General features: G+C 38.2%; 1 protein-coding gene across 1 annotated transcript in view; it reads right to left on the bottom strand.

Moving 5' to 3' along the window:
• The window catches only part of LOC149081097 (uncharacterized), a 97052-nt gene that overhangs the window by 53035 nt on the left and 18329 nt on the right, over positions 1 to 25688 (bottom strand). The window contains exons 5-11 of the mRNA XM_089237880.1: positions 24453 to 24608; positions 21785 to 21980; positions 21407 to 21647; positions 21134 to 21299; positions 19538 to 19702; positions 2762 to 2911; positions 304 to 448 (exon numbers count right to left, since the gene is read on the bottom strand). Coding sequence (XP_089094006.1) covers positions 304 to 448; positions 2762 to 2911; positions 19538 to 19702; positions 21134 to 21299; positions 21407 to 21647; positions 21785 to 21980; positions 24453 to 24608 — 1219 coding nt within the window. The remainder of the gene's footprint in view (positions 1 to 303; positions 449 to 2761; positions 2912 to 19537; positions 19703 to 21133; positions 21300 to 21406; positions 21648 to 21784; positions 21981 to 24452; positions 24609 to 25688) is intronic.

The following is a 25688-nucleotide window of genomic DNA, read 5'->3' as shown; positions in this document are numbered from 1 at the left end:
CATTCAAGAAAAAAAAATATTTTGATTGCTTTTATGCTTATTTTATGTCCAAATGCCCTGTTAAAAAAAACTAATTAATTAATTTAGGTTGATGTCTTTACCAGGACCATCTGAATTAGGCACACATATGTGTGGTTCCGGTGTTAATTTGAAAAAGAATCATTAAAAACTATTGAAAGTCATTTAATATAAATATTTGAGATGAATGTTGAAGCGATTTTTCTCTCTAATCCCACTCATTCCAATATTAGTGTTAACCAAGATTGATTAAACCTTCAGTGAATTCTTCATAGAACAGCTCACCTTGATTGACTTGTTCGTTCGTCAGCGTTTCTTTGACGATCTGAAGATTGTCTGCAGATGGACAGGCCATAACAGCCAAATACGATGCGATTCTGATTTCGGTCCTCTCTTTGTAGTTGGTGTAGGTCAGGAGGAACATGTCACGCTGCAGAGACAAAACATGATTTATATCAGTAACAGGTATTTAGAGAAATGAAATGAGGGTGTGGTTTTTTTCAGTCTTTCATTATAGCCATGTTATCTGACATCACATAATAATCAAATTGATTACATTAAAAAAATCATTAAGTGTAACTGGCATGTTGCCGGCACCATAATAGTATTTGGTGCATTTTCAACGTGACCCGATCATGGCTTTCGCAATCAAAATTCACAATTCAAGAATTTATGAATGGAAATCAGACGAAAAGCACAATTCTGCTTGAAGATCAAGTCTACGCTGTTTCTCTTTAAATGTAGCATGGGGCAATTTTCCCAACATGTTCTTGTACAGTGTGTACATAATTAACGTCCACCTATTCAGAGCTTTCTACAGCAGTAACTATTCATCAAAAAAATTACGAAACTTTGGAAATGTAATCAAGAAATGGAAAAAAATTGGGCGAAAAAAAATTACAGTTCTGACGTTCATAACTAGAGGGTGTTTTCTCCGCCAGTTATAGTGCAATTATGTGCGCATTAGCAATATAGTGCACATTCTGTAAATTATGGGTGGCATTGATTCACCACGTTCACATGTTTAAGTGTTTATTGTTTCACCCATAGAAGTTCCCCATTTAACGCCATATCATTTTTGTGAATTTCCAGCACCTCTACGTGGCTGCAAGTTATGGAGTCTCCCTGGTATCAGCTTTACCGCTCTGGAAGGATGAAATTGATCCTGCTTCTTCCGTAGTCCACCCTTCTTGTCATGCAGCAAATATAGATTTGTACGTTTGGTTTAGTAGTAGTAGCGTAGCAAATATAGGTTACGGTCTAAAAATCGAATCAAATTTAGAATGCGCGAGAAGTACATCAGACTTTTTGGTACTCTTCTCTTCCATGTCGTCATCTAAAAATGTAACGCCGATGTGTGGGTGGGCATTGGCAGACGTAGTGCAAGTATTGTGACATGACCGTTCAAAGCAACGGGCCATGCACACTTACGAAAAGCCACATGACGTTGTATCTTGTAGGCGTCCGTTGCCAAATTCTTTTTCCATTCAGCTTGCCAAAGGTAAAGCATTCTGTCTTTCAAGATAGTGCGGGCATGACTCCTTGGTCAAGGTAGAACAACCAAGTCTTTTAATGTTGTCGCCTTCTTTGCCAGTTGGTCCGCTTTTCCGTTCCCAACAATACCTGCATGCGATCACTTGTAGATACCATATAAGTCAGTGGTTCTTAAACTTTTTCAGTCACGACCCAAAATGAACAACAAGGCCAGCTTTGCTATCCATGGAACTGTTTGTTTTTCAAAATTGGTGAAACCAGTGACGCGATAAATGCATTTATAACTTAATAATCATCTAGGAAGCCCTGCATATCAAGTTCGGGTCGTGACTCATAGCCCAAGAATCCCTGGCTGTTGGTGGAGTTATAGGACGCATCTAGGAAGCCCCTGCGAATCAGGTTTCGGGTCGTGACTCATTGCTCAAGAATCTCTGGCTGTTAGTGGAGTTTTACGACCCATCTAGGAAGCCCCCCCCCCTACGTTAATCAGGTTTGAATCGTGACTCATGGCTTACGTGCTGGCTTACATCCCTGGTTTATCTCGAAATACCATAAAACATTCTTGAATAAGTACGTGAGCGGTAATGTCAAACTCACGAGAGAGTTTAAGACGTCATATAACTCCCAAAAAAATCCTGAAAATCCCATTTTTCTTTTCTAGTCCGCGCTACAAAAGAGTCATCTCATCTTTCACACACTATATCTATTCATTCCAATTAATTAGTAATCATTCATCTGAAAAGTCTTCATATTGGGTGTTTCTGTCTCTCTCTCTCTCTCTCTCTCTCTCTCTCTCTCTGTCTATCGTAGAATGTATGAGCGTATATTTGGTGTTTTCGATAGCATTTACCAGGAATGGAAACTCTCTCTCCCTCTCTCCTCTATTTCTCCTCCTCCTCCTCATCATCCCTCAAAACTTCGTTATTTGCTTCGCCGTTAGAGAAATGAACAAGGAGCAGCAGCACCAACACCACCATCAGCAGTAGTAGCAAACTACTGCTAGCAAAGAGGAGAGAAGGATTTGTTGGCGTCGCTAATGAGATCGAGAGCTGCTGCTCCTGCTCCTATGAGAACCTATGCAAGTATAGGTTCGAAATGCGAAGGCATATATATATATATACACACACACACACAACATACTACTTGCTGTCACATAACTGAGAGAGAGAGAGAATGTGAATGTATGTGAGAGAGAGAGAGGAGGATCCTATCTATACTATCTTTCAAATGGTAGGAAAAGATATTTTACCGGAATGTCGCAGCTGAAACGTCGGAATGCTTGAATTGCAGCGAGTCGCACTTCAATCTTGAGCTGAGGATTTGTGGCGCATCGCTCGAGGATCTTCTCCCGGCCGTAGGCGATTCCAATGTTGCCAATTGATTTCAAAGTTAACAGAATCTGAAGTGAAAAAAAAAAAAAAATGCTTAATATATACACATATATACATTTCCAAATACACATTTGAATTTTACTTTTCCGGTTTAAAAATGATAAATGTGTCTTATTTTAAATGTTCGAATCAACTGGGTATACCGATCGTAGTAGTGTTTTTTTAACATCGTGCCGCGGGTCAAATTTGACCATCGAGGTCATCGGATGTTGAAACCTCTAGGACGAAGTTTTGTAAAAATGAATCTGAATGATTTTTCTTATTAGTATAGGGTTGGGAGTTTCATGACCTATAAACAGATAGGAAATGCCTGAAAATGCATTTATGCCCTAAAAAAAAACAAAAGATATGACCGATAAAATAAAATTAAAAGAAAAGATCCAAAATTTTCCTATCGTATTTCCCCGGTAACATTAATTTCAGCTAAAATGCAGGATTTTTGCTGAAGGGTGGAAAAAGTCCTGTTTTAAAATAGAAAAAAAATGGAACGATTGAACACACATTTTGCAATCAATTATTTCAACCGTTTTGTAAGAAATGAAAACAGAGTTGTCCTTTCACCAATACTTCTTTACCATACGTCCCGTTCGACCAAACGAATTGTATGGTAACAATACTTGCAAACGGGATTCTTTTCGATATAGTTATCATTCGTTTATTGTTATCAAAAACCCAAGTACCGATGTGATCATATTAAGCAACGTGAACTGTATTTTAAAAAATCAGTTACAGACACGGAAATTCTTCAGTTTACTAACTACCACACGTATATATCACTGAATCAGTAAGTAACAGGTGGACTCACCGGGAGGAACCTTGGGACAGACCCTCAGGTCCTCCTTCACCCGGCTATGGCCTTGTGAGAGAATAGTAAAGGAAGTGAAAATATTGAGTCCTTGTTATTTACGTAACCTGCCCAGAATCTATTGGATGATGAATCAATTTGCATCCACATTATTATTGGGGGGAGGGAGAGAAGGACAGTAGGAGGGAGCCTTGAGGAAGACCACCGGGAAGCCTAAAGTAATACTTAAGACTAGCTCGCAACAAGTCTATCCCTTAACATTTTATCTCCAGCTTGAAGAGAGGAGAAAAGGATTCAGTAATGTCAGTAGGATTAATGCCCTGAACACTAACATCCACCCTCTTAATTTCAATCCTGTAAAAGTCTTTTAGCAAAAGGCAAACGAACTCATTTTCCTTGAAAATGCTGAACCAGGCAGAAAAAAAAAAAACCTCGAAAAATGTGAAAAAAATATGCCTTCAAAATAATTAAAAATCATGACCGAATGCCTTAAAATGACTCAAAATCATCCAGAAATGCTTTATTGCTTGAAAATAGCAAAATATGGAAAGTCATAAAAATCCAAGCCTTACTCATTGGTATTGTTTGTTCCTTTATTATAATGACAGTGATTCAAACCCCCTCTATCCAACATGAGTTTGGGGAGGGAGGTGTTCATTATAGTAGTTCCACTGTGGATTCTAACAGGCCTGTGGTAAAAATTGCACCGTCATCCAGCACAGACGGGCCACATTCAGAGAAAATATGTCGGTTGGGTTTCAAAATTTTTACTATGCAATATAAAATGTTAAAACAATAACCCATTGAGTCACACGACACATTTTATTTCATTACGACCCGCAACTGTTTATCAAACCAAGCAAGTAGCCCGCGACAGGTTTCCAAATAAATCAAGTGGCCCACTCTCTCCAAAATATTGAGCCAGTTTAATCACTTGAAACACTTTTGATAGTTCCGAGAAGACGCAGATTGATAGCCCAGAAGAGATGCAGATTTGGTAGCTCAGAGAAAACGCAAAATAATAATTGAAAGAAGACACAGATTTGGTAGCTCAGAGAAAACGCAAAATAATAATTGAAAGAATACGCAGATTGATAACTCAGAGAAGACAAAAATGTTATAGCCCAGAAGACGCAGATCCTATTGCTCAGAAAAGACGCAGATTTGATAGCTCAAAAGAAGCAGATTTTGTAGATCATAGATGAAGATTTTGTAGCTCATATAAGATGCAGATTTTGTAGCTCATAGAAGAAGCAGACTTGATAGCTCAGAGAAGAAGCAGACTTGATAGCTCAGACAAGATGCAGATTTTTATAACTCAGACAAGATGCAGATTTGGAAGCTTGGAGAAGACGCAGATTCGACAATTCAGAGAAAACACGTGATATTATCGAAGTTCAAGGGATTCAACAAAATACAGTTTGGATATCAATAGGCTACGTCAAGATAAAATATTTAATAAAAAAAAATTTATAAATATCCAACAACGAATTCTCAACCTCAAAAATGGTTTACAAATCAATGTATTTTCAAACGGTATGCTTTTGAATTGCGATTGATCTGCTCGTTTTTGATGTCATATATATAATAGGAAGCTTCTTGTCCGGTTCGTAAACACGCGGCTCAAATAAAAATCGATTAAAAACATTCGGTTCAATTTCATCTTTTATCTCATTTTATCTTTTGCTTGGACACGTTTTTTTTTTTTTATGATGGCGTTTGTATCTTCTCTTCAAAACTCGGAGAATCCTTAGAGTGTTGTTATATTCCATAACACCCACGTATTTTTGAAGCTTCAAAACCTTTCCGCCCTACGCTTGTTATCACCCATTCGCAGTACAAGCCAAGTACGTGACTTTAAGGTGTCTTTTCGAGAATGTTCTTCTGTTCTCTCACGTCCTTTCATACCTCCTATCCATCGGAACACGTGCATGTCGCCACAGCACGCGCCTCCGAACAGTATGTGTGTGTGTGTGTATGTGTCTATATATCTCTATAGAAGATAAGCAAAAAAAAGTAATATTAACGCTCGAGACATTTTGCTGATGCGAAGAAACATCCATTCGGAAACATTTCAACGAGGAATACCGAATTTTATAGGAAATATCGCCAAAACATTCCAATAAGAAACACTTTGGACGCGGACTGTTGAAAGTTGCCTGCCAAGAATTTAAACACCGGGAAAAAGTTTTTTTTGGCAGCTTAACTGCTAGACTTATATTTCGCTTTGTTCCAGTGGGTAAGTTATTTGAAACCGATAACCTCGCCGTATCGAGTGAATTTTGTCGTGCCTGGTTACCCCGCCACACACAAATAAAGCATCGTTATTTTTTAAGGGTCGGATTCACCGACATGGTTTAAACTGTAGTCACAATTTCTGGATAGGAGATCAACATAGATTGGTTAAAAACCTGAATTTAACCAATCCGTGCGGATCTCTTATCAAAAAAATTGTGACTTCAGTTTAAACCATGCCGGTGAATACGTAGTTACGTATTCCTGGAAGTGACTTGAGCTTGAATGTGCCCTGGAGCCTGATTTTCTGCATGATCAAGTCTATCTAATCTTCATCCCTACCCCTTAAATCAGGGGGTGCACAGACATGCGGTATTTCTACCTAAAGGTGGACGAAGGGTCGAACTTTGGAGAGGGCGCAAAAAGCTTGGGGTGGGTTGACACAAATATTTTCTTCGCGAAAAATGTTAAATAACCACATTTCTCAAAAAACATTCAAATTAACGGGAAATAGTTAAAATAGGATATAAAAGGTGTTTTCTTTCGATATTGAAATTTTTTCCCGAGATATTTTTTCTTCTAATTTTTGGTTGGCTTGAGGAAGCGAGCGCCCCCTTGCGCAGACCAGAAACTAGTATATGAAAGGTGGTCACATGACCTGTATTTTACGGGATATTCCCTTAATTGTGGCCATTCCCATTTTTTATAAATGCCCCTTCCCCTATTTTCAACAAGGCTTCCTTCAATTTTTAAAATCAAGAATTATAATTATTTCATGGTTTATAAATTATATTGTGATGATTATCACTATCATAATTATAGCCACCTCGCATATTTGTCGAACATATATGTAATTTTTGGCCCCAGTAATTATTTCCCAAGATGTACAAAAATATTTAATGTACAAAATCAGTACTTCTAAAAGAAATGAGGATACCCCTGACAACAAGGACATTTAAGAAAATACTCCCTGATAACAATGACTTTTTCAGAATACTTCTGACGATAACGACTTTTTACTGATTCTACTGATATCAATAACATTCAAGAATCCTCCTGACAACAATGACGTTCCAGAATACTCCTGGCAACAGTGACTTTTCGAAAATTTCCTTGATGAATACTCCTGACAAAAACGACTTCTTAAGAACTCTCCTGACAACAATCACGTTTAAGAGTACTCCTATCAAAAATGACGTTTAAGAATACTCCTATCAAAAATGACGTTTAAGAAAGCTCCTGGCAACAATGGCTTGTTTAGAATGCTTCTGACGATAATGACGTTAGAACAATCTTTCTGACAACAATGCTCGTTACAACACGACTTACAACATTGAATCATCTGCTGACATTGATAACTTCATATATCAGTCCTGACAAAAAGACTTTTGAAGAATATATACCTGATAACTTTTTTCTTATACTTTCCCAATAACGGTGACTTTCCAACAATATGCCACAACAATGATATTAACGAAAGATTCCCCCCCCCCCACCACTTACATTATCACGAAGATGGCGTTTCATTCATTTCAAAAACAAACGAGAGAAATTTAAGAGCGAATAAAATGGTCATTTATTTTACAGATGACGAGATTTGTTTTCGAGAAAAGAATCCCTTTCGGGAATCTTTATTTTTTTACCTCCCAAAAAGGCAAAAAAAGACGAAAAGGATAAGAAATAAGAGAGAACTTAAAAGAGAAAAATAATAAAATATATTTAAAATATAAAAAAACACAGTCAAAGCCGGTTTCACCACGTCACCATGGGAACGGTTTGAGAAAAGGTAACGTGATAAGCAGTCATCGCCATGGCAACGGATTGGGTGCGGTTGAATGGGGGCGATAGTCACAAATGTGAGGAACAAAACAATCCTTCCTTTTGCTAGAGGCGGAAGACCGGAGTAGCTTGCCTACGCCACTGTAGCCCGGGCCTCTTACGAAAGACTTAAAGATGAACTCGACTAGTGTGTCGCTTTTCTTATTCTTTTTCTTCAACCAAACACACACATTTCTTAGAAATTCGGGGAATATAAGAAAAAAGATTTAAAAATAAAGATCACAGTAAATCACCCGTAAGAACAAAAGATATTTGATTTTTGTGTTTGAGATTCCAGGAGTTGTGAATATATGTACACACGGTACTCTTCCCACGTGTATTTACTGATGGTTACTCTATCAAACACACTTTCTACACATTCAAAAGTAAACGTTAAACGTTTCACCGACTCCTGTCAACAATGAAATTCGAGATTCTTGACAAAAATGACTTTTTAATAATTCTCCTTACAACAGTGATATTTTAGTACACTCCTGACAACAATGACATGTTAAACGTGCTCCTGACGATATTGACGTGAAAACAATGTCGCTTAAGAATACTCCTGATAACAATGTCGCTTAAGAATACTCCTGACAACAATGTCGCTTAAGAATACTCCTGACAACAATGTCGCTTAAGAATACTCCTGACAACAATGACTTTTAACGAGGCACATTACAGCGTTGTATTCAACAATGAATTGTCTGCTGACAATGAAGATTTTTATACATCAGTCCTGACAAAAAAGACGTTCAAGAACGCTCCTGACATAAAAGATTTTTAAGAATGATCCTAACAATAAATATTTAACAACAATGACGTTTAAGAACGCTCATAAAAATGATGTTTGCTCTTGACACTTAAATTAAAATTTTGTATTTTAGGAATTTTTCCGAAATACTTTTCCGAATAAAATAACATTTTTCCACAAAGTGTTACTAAAGAAACAACTTTCAAAGCTATTCCCCCAATAAAACATTATTTTTATACTCTCTAGTAAACTTTTAAAAATGACAACCATGACTCCCCAGCAGACTTTTGAAAGTGATGACAATGACTATTAAAAGTGGACATGATAATAATGATTTTCAACAATTCTCAAGACAACAATGGCTTGTTAACAACGCTGCTGTTGCCATTAATGACTTCTACACATCACTTTTAACCTGGGACCGTGAAAGCAACCTTCACGGTGGTAGACGAGCATCTTATCACCACGCCACTCTGGCGATTACACATCACTCTGACTCTTCTAGAAAGAATAAAACAAGAATTCCACAGATTTCTCACAACGGTAAATTTTTTAGAATGCTTTTGAAAACAAATGGAATTCTTTCAACAATGGTGTTGACTTTCACATACTCTCCAAAATAGGGATTTTTTTTTCTAGAACGCTCCTGACTATAATGATTTTTCGGCACTTTGGCTCGTGACATTAAAGATGTTTAAGGATTCCTCTCATGATTATAACTTTTACATTTCTCTTGACAGTAATGAATGACTTTTTAAAATTTCTCTTGACAGTAATGACCTTCTGAATGCTCCTGACGATGACATTTTAACAATTTTCCTGACAACAATGTATTTTTAAAGGTACCCTGAAACCCTACGTTTAAGAATACTCTTGACAATAATGACGTTTAAGAATACTCCTGACAGCAATGATTTTTAAAAGTACTCTTGGCAACAAATATTTTTAAGAATGCTACTGACGATAGTAATTTTTTAATAATGATTGAAAACAAGCACTTTAAACAATGGTGTTGACTTTCACATGCTAGTCTTTAAAATAATGGGTTGTTTTCCCAAGAATGTGTTGCTCCCGACGATAATGATTTTTAAATAATTCTCCTGACAACAATGGCATTTTTCAACCACACATACACACACTTCTTGAAAGAACATATTCAGAAAATATAAAAAGAAAAATATAAAAAAATAAAAAGATTGAAGTAACTGAACCGCAAGAACAAAAGACATTTGATTCTTCTATTTGTCATTCCCCGAGTAATAATATACATCGTCAACTCGACACACTATTGTTCCTTATTCTTTTTCTTTTCAACCACACACACACACACGTTTCTTAGGAATTCGGGAAATATAAGAAAAAAGATTAGAAAATAAAGATCTAAATAAATCGACCGTAAGAACAAAAGACATTTGATTTTTCTGTCTGAGATTCCCGGAGTTGTGAATATATGTACACACGGTACTTTCCACGTGGATTCACTAATGCAACTCCTCTACCAAACACACAAAAGTAAACACTGCCAATTTTCACATTAAATGTTTTTTTTGTTTTTTTTTTTTTTTTGTTCTCTCTCAATTTTCATGTCAAACGTTGATTTTTATAATTGCGAATAAAATTTATGTAATTATAGAAACTTGGAATTTAAAAATTGAATTTCTTTTCCCCGTGTCTGAAATGATTTCAAGAAAAACTTAATCAAATATTAAATTAGATATCTGTTTGATTGAAGAGAGTTTTTCCCGATGTGTCTTGTTTCTTGAGTAAATACGATGATCAATCTGGATTTCCTCCGATTTATGTGACCCCTCCCCATATAGTTTTAGATGTAATAACTAAAATATAGTCTATATATTGGTTTTAATGTGTGTGTATTACCCGTCATAATGCCTGCGAATTATTTCAACCAATCATTTATTTTGCGCCGTTATGCAAATCATTTTTCTTGTTCATTATTTTCCCCGCCAACTTCAAATTATTTCTCCCGTTACAAAAATTAATTTCCTTCACATATTTTTTGAAATAAATTCATTTCTTTGAGTTTTTATCTAATTAATAAGTTCACATCTTTCCATTTGATGAATTCATTTCTCTTTTTTTCTAATAAAAAAATTCAGTTCTTTTCACTAAATAAATCACCCCTTTTCCTCTCACCAAATAAATTCATTTTTTTTCCATCTAATAAATTCGATTCTTTCATTTCTTTTCATATAATAAATTCATTTTTTTCCATCTAAAACTATACATCCGTTTCACATTCACTTCTTCCCCTAATATAAATATAATATTATATATTAATATAATATAAAAATAATACATCCCCTTTATCCATTTCTTTGCCTCTATTAAATTCATTTCTTTTGTATCATTGATTCGTTATTTTTATTTCTTTTAATCTAATTAATGTATTTCTTTTACTTCTTTTTTATACGCTAAATTCATTTCTTTTCTTTCTTTTCTCATCCAATAAATCCATTTCTTTTCATTTATCAATGTCATTAGTCAATTTTGAAAATTCAAGAAAATTAATTTTCTTTCATTTTTTTTCATTTACCAATTTATTTTTTACACTTCTTTTCATTGGAGTTGTCAGTATAAGCTACCTATTTCATCATCAAAAAGTGGATCAATGCATTTAGGTAGACGCACCGATCCTCAATATTACCAACTAGGTAATGAAACGTTACAGTAGTTGGATACATGCGTGGATTTAGGTATTGCAATGAGCCGCATTCTGGATTTCACTGATCATTATCATGGCATAGTCTGCAAAGCTAATAGAATTTCATATATGTTATGTCCGGCATACCGTAAGTTTGATGCGCATACGTTGTCATATGCTTTCTGTGTGTACGTTCGCCCGACTCTGGAATTCTGTTCGCAAGTATGGAGCCCTTATAAAATCAAGGACATAAAGCTCTTCGAAAAGCCACAGAGGTCGTTTACCAAACGAATACCTGGCATGAGTGGTCTATCTTATTGCCAGAGACCCATTTCTGGGTTTACACTCGCTGGAATGGCGTAGAATCGCTGCAGATCTGAAGATGTGCTACAAACTAGTCCACCAAATTGTTTATCTACCATCGAGAGAGCCTTTCTTTGAGATCATAGACAGGCGAGTTAACCTACGTAGGCATCGCTTCCAAATAAGAATACCAACGGCCAGAAGGGATTGCTTTTTCCACGGATATAGATGCCGTGTGGAGAGAATATGGAACAGTCTTCCACCAGAACTTGTATGTGCCTCCTACGCAAGATTTGCTTCCGCTATTGAGGATTTCGACCTGACTCCGTATGTGAAGTGCTTCCCGTTCTGACTATTTATTATTTTTTTTCTTCCAGTATAAGTGCATTTCATGCCTTCTGGGGTTATTATTGTAAATAAATTTATCTCAATTCCTTTCTTTTATTTCTTTTCTGTACAATAATTTTTTTTTTCATTTTTTATCTAATAAATTCATTTCTTTTATTTCTTTTTTCTTTTTGTTTAATAAATTAATTTATTTTTTTACCCAAAGCATTCATTCCTTTTTTAACTAACAAATTCATTTCTTTCATTCCTTTCACTTCGTTTCATATCTAATAAATTCGTTTTTTTTCCATCTAATTGACTAATTATTTTCATTCATTCATTTCCATCTAATAAATTAATTTCTTTCCATGTAATTATTTTTTCATTTTTCCATATATTAAATCAAGTACTTTAATTCCTTTTCATCTAGTAAATTATCAAAAATTCAATTTTTAAATCTATTCCATTCCGAAATGCTCTATTTATTCTTTTCAGTTCCCTTATAACTCAAGAGTGAAGTCTCACAAACACAATTTTCTTCAGGGGAATTCACTCGAAGTATCTCGGAATCTCGAAAATATTTTCCAAGTATTGGCAATATCCCCAAGATTCCAAGCCATTTGAAGAAATAGAAGAACATCATTATGACATTGAAACACTTGAAAGAAATCGAATTAGAAAAGTTTACTCAAAGATGAAAAGAGAAGGGGACTTTTAAGATATGAATTTCCTCGATACGCAGCTTATTTTGTTCAATCGTCCATGCATGGAATGTTGAAAGTAGACATATTGAAGAGAATCATTTCTTCAGTTTTCTCCGGATCTTCAATATTTTTCGCTCGTCGATATTCGTTGTAACGGGGGGATCTATTTTTAGCTATCTATACGGTAGCTTCTTTTTCTTGGAAAGCTACCGGATATTGGAATTTATTGACAATAGCTTGTTGTCTCTTCTTCTTTCGACCAAACTGTAATCGTCTTCCAAAAGCTATAACATATACATACAATATGTATCTATCGCCAATCCTTCGAGAACTTTGCGAAAGTTTTTTTGAACTCTAATAATGTTTTTTTAGAAAACATTCTCCATGAGAAAGTAATAATCTATGCACGATTGAATCGATATGTAGGTCATTTCTGGAAGTTTCGAGATATTGTTGGTATTCGCAGTTGCGTGTATGTATTTTATCTGGTTTATATACATTCGAAGTATAGTTTGTGCTGTTCGATAAAGGCTTCCATGGATGAAAACGAAGATTCAATATGAGTTCATTCTTTCAACTTGTCGCTACCTAATGCCGTATCTCCTGTGGTAGAAAAATGCTTGCCTTTCAAAGATTCTTTCAACTTCGTAAACAAAATGCACGTCGGTGTCAAGTCTGGACTAGAGTATATGTGACACCAGTTGGACACGTGACTATCACGGAAACCCGATTGTTGCTGACACATTGATACGAAGAGGGAGAATTTCTTTTGTCCCGGTTTTTGGATCAGACATAAACACTGCTTGAAAGCAAACTGATGAACACCCTCCGGCATTCGACGGATTTTTTTTTAATGGGATAAAGATGACTATTACAGAAACCCGATTAACGCATTGACACGGCGAAGGAAAATTTCTCTTGTTCCCATTTTGCACTGCTGGTAAGCGAACTCATAAGCACCATTCAGCATGGCTAGTTTTTTTAATGGTATGAAGACTGAATGCAACTTTTTTGAAACAAAGAAACCAATATTTGGTGGTCCCCACATCTCGAGAATTGATTTTGTCCTGTGTCTGTTACTTTGCAAAGAGGACAATTTGGGACTGCTTTTCTGCTAGTGCACTGCTTGATAAATTCTAAATAACAGTGTTATTTTCCGACATACCTTCAAAAAAATTAAACTTGACAGACACATGTTTAATAGACATCTTGAAGTATCTTTCTTTGCAAAATGGGACAGATATTGCCACATGGCAAAAAAAGATAAGCAAAAGAAAAAAGATGTTCCTTAAGCAATTTTTTAATAGTTACGAATAGTGCGCGTTCTGCTGCAAATAAGGAAGGATAGGAGTTCATCAGTATGACGTGTGACCTCCTCATACACTGATGCACATTTGGCATCTGCTGTGCATGCTGTCCTCTAAATTGTTAAGAAGGGCTTAACGGATTTTGTCCCAGTCGTCCTTCAAGGCAGTTTTGAGTTCCTGTGTGGTTCGAGGAGGGTTGTGTCTTTGAGGAATACGTCCGTCGAGTGAATCCCAGGTGTGCTCAACAGAATTCTGGTTCGGCGAATATGCGGGACATGGCATGTGCTCTATGTCTTCATTTGCTAGTATGTCGGATACTTCATTTGTTTTGGAAAAACAAACGCATTTTTTTCCCATGTTATGATATTGGTCCGTTCCGTTGTCCGCAAACGTGATAGCAATACCTGAATGATAACATTATCCATGATTTTAATAAGCGGCGTCTAATGTATTCGGTAACCAGTTTTTTTTTTTCAGTTTTCCATGCCTGTATTCAGGTGAAAGAAAACTAGCCCCCAGTTTCATTTGATTTACTTTTTCCATTTAGAAAAATGCTTTCCTCCAAGAATCGTCGCCAATATCCATCACAAGATAGCGACTTTTGGATTCCTTAATCTTGACGAAAATAAAAAAAAGGTGCGGTAATGGTAATTATTATATGATAATGAACTTCTCATCCATTCGGGCAAATGCATCGATGGAAGATTCTCTTCAGTAGAAATCTTAGGGAGAAAGGTTGTATTGTATCGGAAACGGATAACCGATCGGCTTTCGGCGTGAGCTTGTGACGGCAAAGCACGTGTCTTCGATGGGGGTCCTCCTCGCGCTGAATACCAAACAGGTCAATCACGGGACTCAGAGAGCTCTGTACACACACGCACGACGCACGTATACTCCCAGTACTTCTGTAAACGCGAGTGTAGCTTATAAGGATTCGTGGCGACGGGTTTCTGGGACGCGTTTGCTGCAAAAAAACTTGTACAGATTCTCTCTCCCTCTTATTATATGCCTAGTATTTTTTTACTTATTGCTAGAACTCTGATGAACCAGTGCTCGTATTACCGATCGATGAACCTTCCATTTCATCAGAGAGAAATAGGGAGAAGAAAAAACGCTTTGATTTCATATCACACGAAATAAATTCAGATTCCGATGGGAACGTATTCCACATATTTTTGACTGTGGGTTAAATTATTCCAGTTGTTTGTGAGACGCGTATATCCCTGAAGAAATATACCAACGTATTTTTTTTAATAGCAAGGCCAGACTGGAATCGAATTCCCACCCAGCCCTGGAGGGCTGATGGTAAGATTACAAACGGTCCAGTAAACAGTAAACAGCCTAGGAAAGTGTATTTAATTGCAATTGCAATGCAATGCAATTTTTTGTAATAATTCAGAGAAGAATTTGATACGAAGGTTTTTAACAGCTCGCTAATGCGAAGATATACAGGGTGTTTCAAAAATAATCACCCGATTTGAAATGCGTATATTACGAAAAATATTGAACAATATATAGACACTTAAGATTAATTTTATATTGCATGTGGCTAATCATAATGTTTTTTTACAAACCAAATTAAAGGTGTTCAGTATCTCCACCTTGGGATGCACGGTCTATATACGGTAGTCAAATTCATCACAAACTTTTGCGAGCATGTTTGCATCTACTGCTTCCACGGCTGCTGTTATGCGTATCTTCAGTTCGGCTAATGTAGCTGGAAGGGGAAGGCATATAAACGAAGTCTTTTATAAACCCCTACAAGAAGAAATCGCTCACTGTGAGGTCCGGCGATCTTGGGGGCCAGTGGTGTTTAACTGAATCATCGGGTTCCTTTGCGGCCGGTCCATCGTTTAGGAATGCGATTCCTCAAAAGTTCTCGAACGTCCAAGCTCCAGTGTGGTGGTGCCCCGTCCTGTTGGAAAATGAAGTCACCCGAATCGGTTTCCAACTGTGGGAAAAGCCAATCTCTTGACAAACACTGAAGTGGCGGCCAAAGGAACATTGTTAGTGCTACCTGTCGGCAACTGCGTGAAACTCGAGATTTCCCTCTTTCTACCTATACATTATGCGATCAAAACGGATTAAAAGCTGAATAGTTCTGATTTTTTTTTTTTAATCGGATGATTCTTTTCGAAACAACCTGTATTTAGGAAAGAGAGAAAATTCTACCTTTGCGGGGAATCGAACCCACGTCCTTTCACTTTCCAGGTGAACGCCCTAGACCACTACACTGCAAAGACAACGAAACTCTCAATCTTTCCTTGGAGGTCGTGTGCACTGAACGGGACCTTACATGGGCGGTCGGCCCTAACTCAAGCCAAAGCTCATAATTGCTGACACTGTCACCAGATGGCGACCTATCCGAGGGGGTTCGATTCCCATACAAGGGCAGTTGAATTTTCTCTCTCTTTCTTAAATATATCTTCGCATCAGCCAGCTGTTAAAAACCTTCGTATGGATAGTGGAGAGTGACATCATCCTCGAAGAATTTGATATACAGTAAAATTCGGGTGGCAAATGTACAGGGTGCTTCGCTTGGCCTCCTAGACATATTACGATTTAACCATACACTAGAGCCAACGAGTATAATTTATAATCACATTTATTTACATAGGCGCGCGCCTACACCAGAGCGCTCGACATGCTCTCTCATCCAACAGTCAACAACTTATCCTCTTCGGCTCCATGGCCTTTTCACCCGATTCAATTATTATACATCACTTCATTTCACTTCCGACATACAGGGTGCTCCCATAAATTCGTAAATACTTAAAAAATTCATAATAATTAGAAAAATCAGTATATTTTTAATGCTGTTTGTGGAAAAGCTATTTTGAAGAAGAGAAAATTTTCTTTTTTTTTTTTGCTGCAGGGAAAATTTTCAAATCAGGGTTCAAATTTTTGTCGATAGAGCAGCTGCACGAAAGCAAATCACTGGCTGTATGCAAATCAGAGCCCTAGAGAATGCAGGGTGCACGATTAACAGCTCATTTCTGAATTTTCCTGTTACTACTACACCGCACACCATCCCTGGTTATACTGCCATACAGCAATTTACTACCGATCGAGTTGAACTGGAAATAGAAGTCCCATTTATCGGTGGTCACCTCAGATTTGGTGGAAAAAGAATTTGTCATCTATGTCCTTTCCCCAAGGATCGCACCCGCTGATCTAACTAGCATGTTCCCACTGCGCCATTAGGGGCCAATTATTTCTATTGAAGGATTTCATTGATGTTTCATCAAGATGTTGACATTGGTGTGGAAAGCACTATTGGTGAAGTTGTTTTATCTCAACCATGTTCACCAGCAAAGCTTTACGAACGTTAGGGACACAGAAGAGATTGAAGAAGCGTTCAAGTCCAATCACTCCGGCTGGACCTCTATCGACAGAAATTTGAACTTTTTTCTGGACCAAAAAAATTCCCCTTTCGTGACAATAACTGTTTTGAAAACCGCATTCAAATATACCAATTCTTTCAAATTTTTTCTTGAATTTTTAGACAATTCATGAATTTATGGCACATTGGAACATATGTAATGATGCCACACATCATTCATGCAAATAAGCAGTTAAAAAAATCATTCAAGTGCCCTCAAGTACTGGAAAGAAATCGTTCAATTGGCCGCGATCGGTTAAAAAAAATCATTCAAGGGGCTGACGCTCAGCAAAAGCTTCGGCACCCTTTGCGCTATGATACAGAAAAGTGAGGTGAAAAGTTTCCTCCCAGCTACTGTCAGTTGACTCCATCCCGAGAATTTCCGAATCATTCAGATACATAAATTCGAAGTCTCCGAATGAATGATTAACCCATCCAATTGCTCGCGAGTTCAAACATCCAGCATGGTAGCAGGATGAAAGAGCAAATAGCCGGAGGCTTGAATCGGCGCTAATGTTCTGAGAGCCCGCAGAGGCTCTAAACAATCGTTTGGAGTGAAATGCAGTGACTGTAATTGACTCGATTTCTATCCGCGGACCCATCCAAGTGCGATATACCAAGTCAATAAACCTCCCACTCCCCTCGCATTTAAATTTTTAACTGCCTTACATCATATTTATCTGAAAGACGCATCGATCGAAACGAGTCCGAGGAAAATCAGAATTCAACTATTCAGCCATGTTTCAGAAAACTTGGGATTCTCACCGATACAAAAGTACTGCATTAATTGGAGAATTCAATATTCATCCGAAAATTCGATGAGATTATCGATTGGAGAATGAACTTAAAATTTACTCATCTCTAAATTTCGAAGAAAGTATTAATGACGCTAATCATCTTCATTTAGACGTCGGGAAATCGATATCGGAAAGAACGGATTTTTACGATTGGATGATTTCTCGAGTCTTGTTCAGTGGCGTATTTACAGAAGGGCTTAACGGGCTTGAATATAATTCAGGGCGGCAAATTTGAAGAATGTTTAGTCCCAATTTTAGTAGAATCAGAACGTCGACGAAATTTCTTGTCCCACGGACTGGTGAATCCATGGATCCACATCTTGGAACAGGGCCCCCTAGGCTGGGATTTTTGCAGGGCCGTCATTTCAACTTTTTCCAGGGGGGGGGGCAAAGCGCATGCACTCAATGTATGTATATATATATTTGTATATATATATCATTTTTAGTGTATTTTCAAAAGCCGGAGGAGGCAACCGCCCCCCTGCCCCCCCCCCCCAAATGACGGGCATGAATTTTTGCCCCCTCCCCAAGTCACACTTTCAAAAGCGCTTCTATGATGAATTTATAACATGAAAAAACAAAAAATGATGATAACTGTACCGGGCCCTAGGGCTGTAGCCCTGTCAACCCCATTGGGTGATACCATAAACTCATCTCTGCCTGAAGAGCGAGGGGCTAGGTCAGTTAGCGACCAAAAGAATGGCCTAGAGAGTGAGATACAAAGTCTTAGGCATGAGATTGACCGGAAGAGTGGTCTAGAGAGTTCTTAGGCAATGAGAGTGACTTATAGATCGAGGGACTAGGTCAATGAGAGACCAAAAGAGTGACTTATAGATCGAGGGACTAGGTCAATGAGAGACCAAAAGAGTGACTTATAGATCGAGGGACTAGGTCAATGAGAGACCAAAAGAGTGACTTATAGATCGAGGGACTAGGTCAATGAGAGACCAAAAGAGTGACCTATGGAGTAAAGAACCAGATCATAGAGTGACTGAAAGAGTTAATCAGAAAGTGAGAGACGAGATCAGTCATCGACTAAAAGAATGACTTAGGGAATATGTGAGCATGGGAATTACTATAACAGTGACCAGTTCAGTGAGAGACTATAAGAGTGACTAAGAAAGTGTGCAAGTGCATGTGAGTGGCTTAGGACCGTATTCACCGACATGGTTTAAACTGTAGTCACAATTTTTGGTTAAGAGATCAACATAGATTGGTTAAAAACCTGAATTTAGCCAATCCGTGTCGATCTCTCTTCAAAAAATTGTGACTTTCGTTTAAACCATGTCGGTGAATACCGCCCTTAGACACAGGATGTATGTATTTACATGGGTGGTGCTAAGCGGACTATAGCCCAGGGCAACAAGTTTGGGGGGTGAGTGATCAAGAAAATTAGTTTAGAATGGCAGTACGGCGACAAAATTTGTGTAGCGGCCAAACCATAAATCTCTCTCTCTCTGGTCTTATTGCGAATAGGCATCAGGTAGGGAACCCAATCGAGTTACACTTTCATATTGAGCAGAGCAAAAATAGAACTCACCTTTCTTGTATCCGGGTTATAGCAGTTTTCTCCGAGGTTCTCGAATAACTTGTAGACGACGTCCCGGACTTCAGAAATTCTCGTACAGTCGTTCTTCATGCAGAAAGTATGGACGAGTGACGAAACTCCTAAGTATGCTTGCTCGTGTTGTCCGTCCAAAAGAGGCTGAATCAAACAAAAACACAATTATTAATTAATACGCAACACTATCGCAGCTTAATATACTGTATATATACTATACAGACTTCTAGTGTTACACTACTTCTAACAAAGACAAGGCCACTCCAAGTGCATGTTGTGGTCCCTCTCAATGTGGTTGGTGTTTTGTTATGGGGGGGGGGGGGGTACTTGTCTGGCTGGAAGTACCAGTTCACCAATTTACAAGCAATAGGACCTCAAATTTACAAACTTTAGTGTAACGATTTCTTTAGATTATAGAGTGGAACTCGGTTTAACGAATTAGATAAAACCAACATATTTCCACATTAAATCGGAGAAAATCGTTGTATTGAGGTTGGGATCATTACAAATACACGCAGAGACAAAGAAAAATTTAAATCGGAGTTATTTAGATCGGAGTTGGTTAAATCTGACTTGTCCGACTGTATTTGTGTCAATATCAATCCCGACAGAACGATTTTCTTCGATTCATAAAGATATCGAGTCGGTATTATCCGATTGATTAAATCAGGGTTCGACTGTACTCGCTCTCAAAAATCACATTGCCGGACCTCATCGTAATGGAGACCCTCCCCCCCCCCCCGTATGCACCAAAGCCTCTACTCGGGTAGGCCCATGCGTTAAGGTGGCCCTGAGACCAGGGCATTTGTAGACTGCACAAAGAAAGTCTCGGAATCACATTAGCAACGCGGAGTCACAAACGCAATCTTCATGCATCAGACGGCGTTGTTCAACTGCGTGGCTGCTCGTGTATTATTAGTTCACTGACTGAAATTTGTCCACTAATTTGGGTGGGTAACTTGCATTAATCAAAAAGAGCTGAGACATCTACAGCAACATAGTCTGTCAAAAATTTGAGTAGATAACTTGCATTCTTCGAAAATGACTAAGACATATTTCTTCAGAACAGCATACAGCATTAAAGTCCCTTTAATATGATGAGGAAGAAGGGTAATCTGCATTCTTCAAAAAGTGCTAAGTGCCAACTACAGCAAAATCTCTGGAATAAGTTGAATGGGTAACTTGCATTCCTCAAAAAGAGCTGTATAATGTACCTTGTAGACATTGCTCTGGGAAATTTCTAACGAATTTAACTCTAACCGGAATTTTGTTAATTGCAGGAATTCGGCCAATTAGTCACTAAGTAATTGCATCCAGATCAAAGAAAGGGGGGTAGTCCAATCGTACTAATTTTTTGGTGACATAGGGCGAATATGCAGTTGTTATTTAGCACTTAAAAATCTTTTTTTCGATTGGTGCAGTGATTTGGTCATGATTTGGTGCAGCGGTAATAGGTAACGGAAGCACCGATGGTAGAGATAAATTTTATTCTTCGGTAACTTTTCATTTTATGCTTTGGGGTATATGTAAATGGACACACTGTATGTTTGAAGAACGACCGATAGCATAACTTACTGTTAGATGTTTGATCATTTCTTTCGATGGAGTGCTCACGAACGACATGGAAGTGAACCAGAAATTCGCTTCCGAAGTGCTCACTTCTTGTCTCGATACCATGTCCGCCATCAGCTTGACTGCATCAGGTGTTGAGACGATTGGAAGGGCGTCCAAAAAGAACTTTCTGGAAGTTAAGAGGGAGGCGAAACAAAGTTCGTATAAGGCAAAGTTCAATTTGAAATTTAGCCGAAAGTTAACGTTTTGGGGGGTAAAAAGAAAATCACAACTTACCTTGGTTTGCCGGACGGGCAGATTTCTCCAGCTCTGGTGTACATGGATGTTAGAGCACTGTAATCGAGTTTCCTCAAGTTATATATGAAGTCGGCAAATTTCGCTGGTACGCTCATTGTGATTTCCGTGTCGGAAGCTTCGCACAAACTCTGCAAGGCTCTTTCGGCATCTTGGACAGCTGAACCTGTCGTTGCACTCTTCTCGTGGTTGTAAAGAAGGTGCTCCCTCAGAAGGCGGTAATCTACAAGGGGAAGATGGCAAAATTTAGTAGTTAAACACTAAATCTGAAAACAGTCATTGTGTTGCGACTGCAGAGGGTTACTTTCTGGGAGAGTTAAACACGACGTTGTTTCATAGCTCAAAATAGCTTTCGCTCACCATTTCCAGTGAAAGATTTCTGTCCGACAGCTGCGTAGGTGAGCTTCTGGGTGACGACCGTGGTGGCTCCGCTTCCTTCCCGCGAGAACGGGCGGAAAACGAGCAGCTCCGTACAACTTGAAGATTGCAAGATACCTCTTCCGACATTCTGCTCGCATTCCTGCTGACCAGCCAGCAGGGGCCGAGAATTGATCGACTGTAAAAAACCAATAACATTGTCTCATCACCATTTTTTAAAACTTGAAACGGCATTATATGAAACTGATTAGAATTTACGAACAATTACTTGATTCTGCAAGTACTGTATTTCATTTTTCGACTGGTTCGCATGGAAATGCACCGTTGCCTTTTTCGACTTGTGGGCCATATATTGTCCAGAATTACTTTTGGGGACCGTATTAAATTTCTTTTTCTAATGTTGTATAAAATCTGAACAATTTATTCGAGGGCCGTTTTAAATCTAGTTGGGAATCTAATTTCTTTTTTCGAGGACCGTATAAAGTCTAATTTACTTCTTCGAAGACCAGTATAAAATCCTATTTAACTCTTTCGAGGGCCGTTTAAAATCTGATTAACTTCTCCGAGAGCCGCAGGATTAACTTTTCCGAGGGTCTTTTATGAAATCTGATTAACTTCTTTGTTAGCACTACTACAAATAAACCGTACTTGCATCTCGTCCATATTCCTCTCCGGAACTTCTAACGAATCGGTACATGTTGGCGTGTGCGTGTAAGTGTTGTGAACCTAACGTGAAGTTTGTTTCTGTGTAATGCTCGTTATGTACAGTGCTGCCATCTGCCATCAGTTTCTCTAACTATGACTGAAGTGTGATGGTGGGGGAATAATTGTATCGTTGTCTGTTGGCCTATTGCTCACTGGGGCGAGACTTTTTAACGGGGAGAACGGCCCGCATTTGCGCATCAAAGTTGGGAATCACAGTCTTTGGGAGCGCTGTGTAAAATCGTTCATGAAATCTGATTAACTTCTTTGAGGGCTGTTAAAATCTGATAGACTTCTTCGATGGTCGTATAAAAAACTCCAATTTCCTTCTTCGGAAACCTGTATAAAATCTGGTATAAAATCCAATTTAACACCTTCGAGGGCCGTATGAAATCTGTTATGAGATCTGATTAACTTCTTCGATGGCCGTTTTATAAACACTAATTTACTTCTTTGAACGGCCGTATAATATCTGGTATAAAATCTAATTGACACTCCTTCGAGAGCCTCATACGACCTGATTGATTGTGATTTAAGTGAGGCGGAAGCGATGGGGGCTTCGGCGGGGTTGGGCCCTGTGGCTTACAGGCCGGGGATGCCTGCCGGTGGCTTGGTGTTAGTGTTTGTAGTCCTTTGCGTGGGTCGGCCAGTGGTCTTGGTGGCTAGCGGGGCTTTTTCTTTTTTCCAGCATGGCCCAGCAGCAAGGTAGCCTGCTTATATCCCACAAGGGACAGAGCGGGGGGCCATGTTTGGTGTTTGCATACAACCTGATTCACTTCTTTGGGGGGGGGGGGCGCATAAAATTTTATTAACTTCTTTGATGGTCGTGTAAAAAGTCAATTTTCTTCCGAAAGTCGTACAGAAATGGAAAACACTTATATATATAAAATCCCTCAAAATATTTCCTCTGACACATTAATAACCATTCCGATCGCACCACGATATCCTTAAGTATAGAATAGAATACGTCGGTTACATATTCATAATGAGGCCGTTTCTGAAAAACACTCTTCTACCCGTTTTCTTGAAGGGAAAAGAAAATGTTTACAGAAAAATGCGTTTAAATTAAACTAACATCATACAAGAGTGAGCGCATCACGTGATAAATTATGCATTACGAGCATTAAGGATTCTTCTAATAGAAAAAAAATAGAACAGAGAGAAGCATCGCACGCACAGCCGAAAAGTTAACTGGTGAACGCATCAAAGAGATTTATCAGCTAATGATGTTAAGGATCAGCAGCACCTGCGAGATGTGATCAATCTCCTGAATCACGGGTCGCTCACTCATTCAAGTAAACAACTCTCAGAGTATCTCCCGGCACATTCATTTTATTTTGTAAGAAAACATTTCTTGAGATTTTAAAAGCTTGTTTTCATTCAAATATGTGTGAACTTTGAATTAATAAATGGAAAACATTTGAAATTCTTATGTATTACAGTTTCTGTGCTCAATCCATGCCCCGCCCTGCCCCCCCCCCCGTATCTTTGTGGCCCGCGACCTCAAATCTAATTTTGTGAAAATGATCTGAGTGGCACATTACAGAACAATGAGTGACCCACGGCACTGTTCCAGAGCACTTAAGCTGCCATTGGTATCTTCACAGAACACTGAGTGACCCGCGGTGAATTTCCAGATCATGAGGGAGCCTTGGAATATTTACATCACTTAAGCTGCCCACGGTGCAGTTCCACATCACTCAAGTTACCTGTGGCACAATTCCAGATCACTCAAGTGGCCCACAGTGCATTTACGCATAAATTAAGTGGTCTTCCCAGATCACTCAAGTGGCCCACAATATATTGACGCATGACTTGAATGGCCCTCCCAGATCACTTTGGTGGCCCGCGACACGTTTTAAAACTAATGAAGTGGTCCGCACTCTCCTAAAGGTTGATCACCCTTGTTCTATATCACAGTATTATTATTATTATTTACACTACTCACAGATCCGTGTGAGAAAGGTGTTCCCTGGAGAGATGTTTGTGAGTTTTCCCGATCGGTGCAGGTGTTGAGGTCTTTGATTTTCTTGATGGTGAGCACTCCCGTCCAGCTCCTGCCTAGAGACTGGTATTCAACTGGACAACTACCGGATACATCCGTCTGTAAGAAATTCAAGTGATTAAACATTACTTTTCCACAGACTTAGAAACGTTATTATATATACATAAATTGATTTCTCCCCAACGGAAGAAATACAGTAGTTATAAATTACACAATTCAATATCTGTAGGGTGATTTCAAATAGAAATTCCCCTCAAATATTTGTCTAGTGAATTTTGACTATTTTTAGATGTACTTGAATAATGAATTCATTACGGTTTTATCAAGCATTATAATCAATGTGTTCGGTATGCAAAAACCGTAATAAAGAGTTTTAATAAAGTATAAAAAGTGGAAATTATAAGTCGATATTGACAAACAATGTTATTGAAATTCGGCTCTAGGTAGTTATACAAATACAAATACAAGGCCACAACAGGAAAAATGTCCAATGAGGTGGCTGATAAAAAGATGCCCATAACAAGTATGGATGTCATATATTACTAAAATACAGCAACCCAATTAAAAAATTCAATCAAAAAAAATTATAAACAATATTATCAGCCACCTCGTTGGGCATTTTGCCTGTTGTGGCGTTGTGTTTGTATTTGTATTTGTATATGCATGATAAAACAGTATAAAATGCCCATAAAATGTATTTATGCTTGTCTCGAGAACAAGAGGTAATACTCATTTATAATTACATCAGATCCTTTGCTTTCAGGAGAAAAAATAGCAGAGAGAGGCCTGCTTGGAAGGCAGTCTGATGTAGGATTGCTGCACGTTAAATAATGATAAATAAGTGATAATTGTAATCAGTAAATCAATAATGATGATTGTTTGGCGATTCGATAACCCTCTGCTACTTATCTACCGCACCACCATTGATCTGTGAGTTAGGACAGAAAAAGAAATATGTCCACTAATTGGGCGGGTAACACGCATTCTTCAAAAGGAGCTAAGATATCTACAGGGTAGACTGAACACACCAGCTTCACAGCTCAGAGAGATGTCAAGGCATCCACTGCAGCAAAGTCCCTTGAATAAGTTGAGGTAGGGGAGATCTTCATTTCTCAAAATGAGCTGAGAGTCATCTACGGCAGAATTTACAGCAGCAAAGTCTCTCGAATAAATTGGACG

This window comes from Pholcus phalangioides, unplaced genomic scaffold, assembly GCF_987345545.1.
Source record: "Pholcus phalangioides strain wild (caught in Gottingen) unplaced genomic scaffold, Ppha-v1.0 ptg000010l_1, whole genome shotgun sequence".
Classification (NCBI taxonomy): Eukaryota; Metazoa; Arthropoda; class Arachnida; order Araneae; family Pholcidae; genus Pholcus; species Pholcus phalangioides.
The sequence above is the reverse complement of the archived record's forward strand: the minus strand, read 5'-3'. Positions and strand labels throughout refer to the sequence as shown.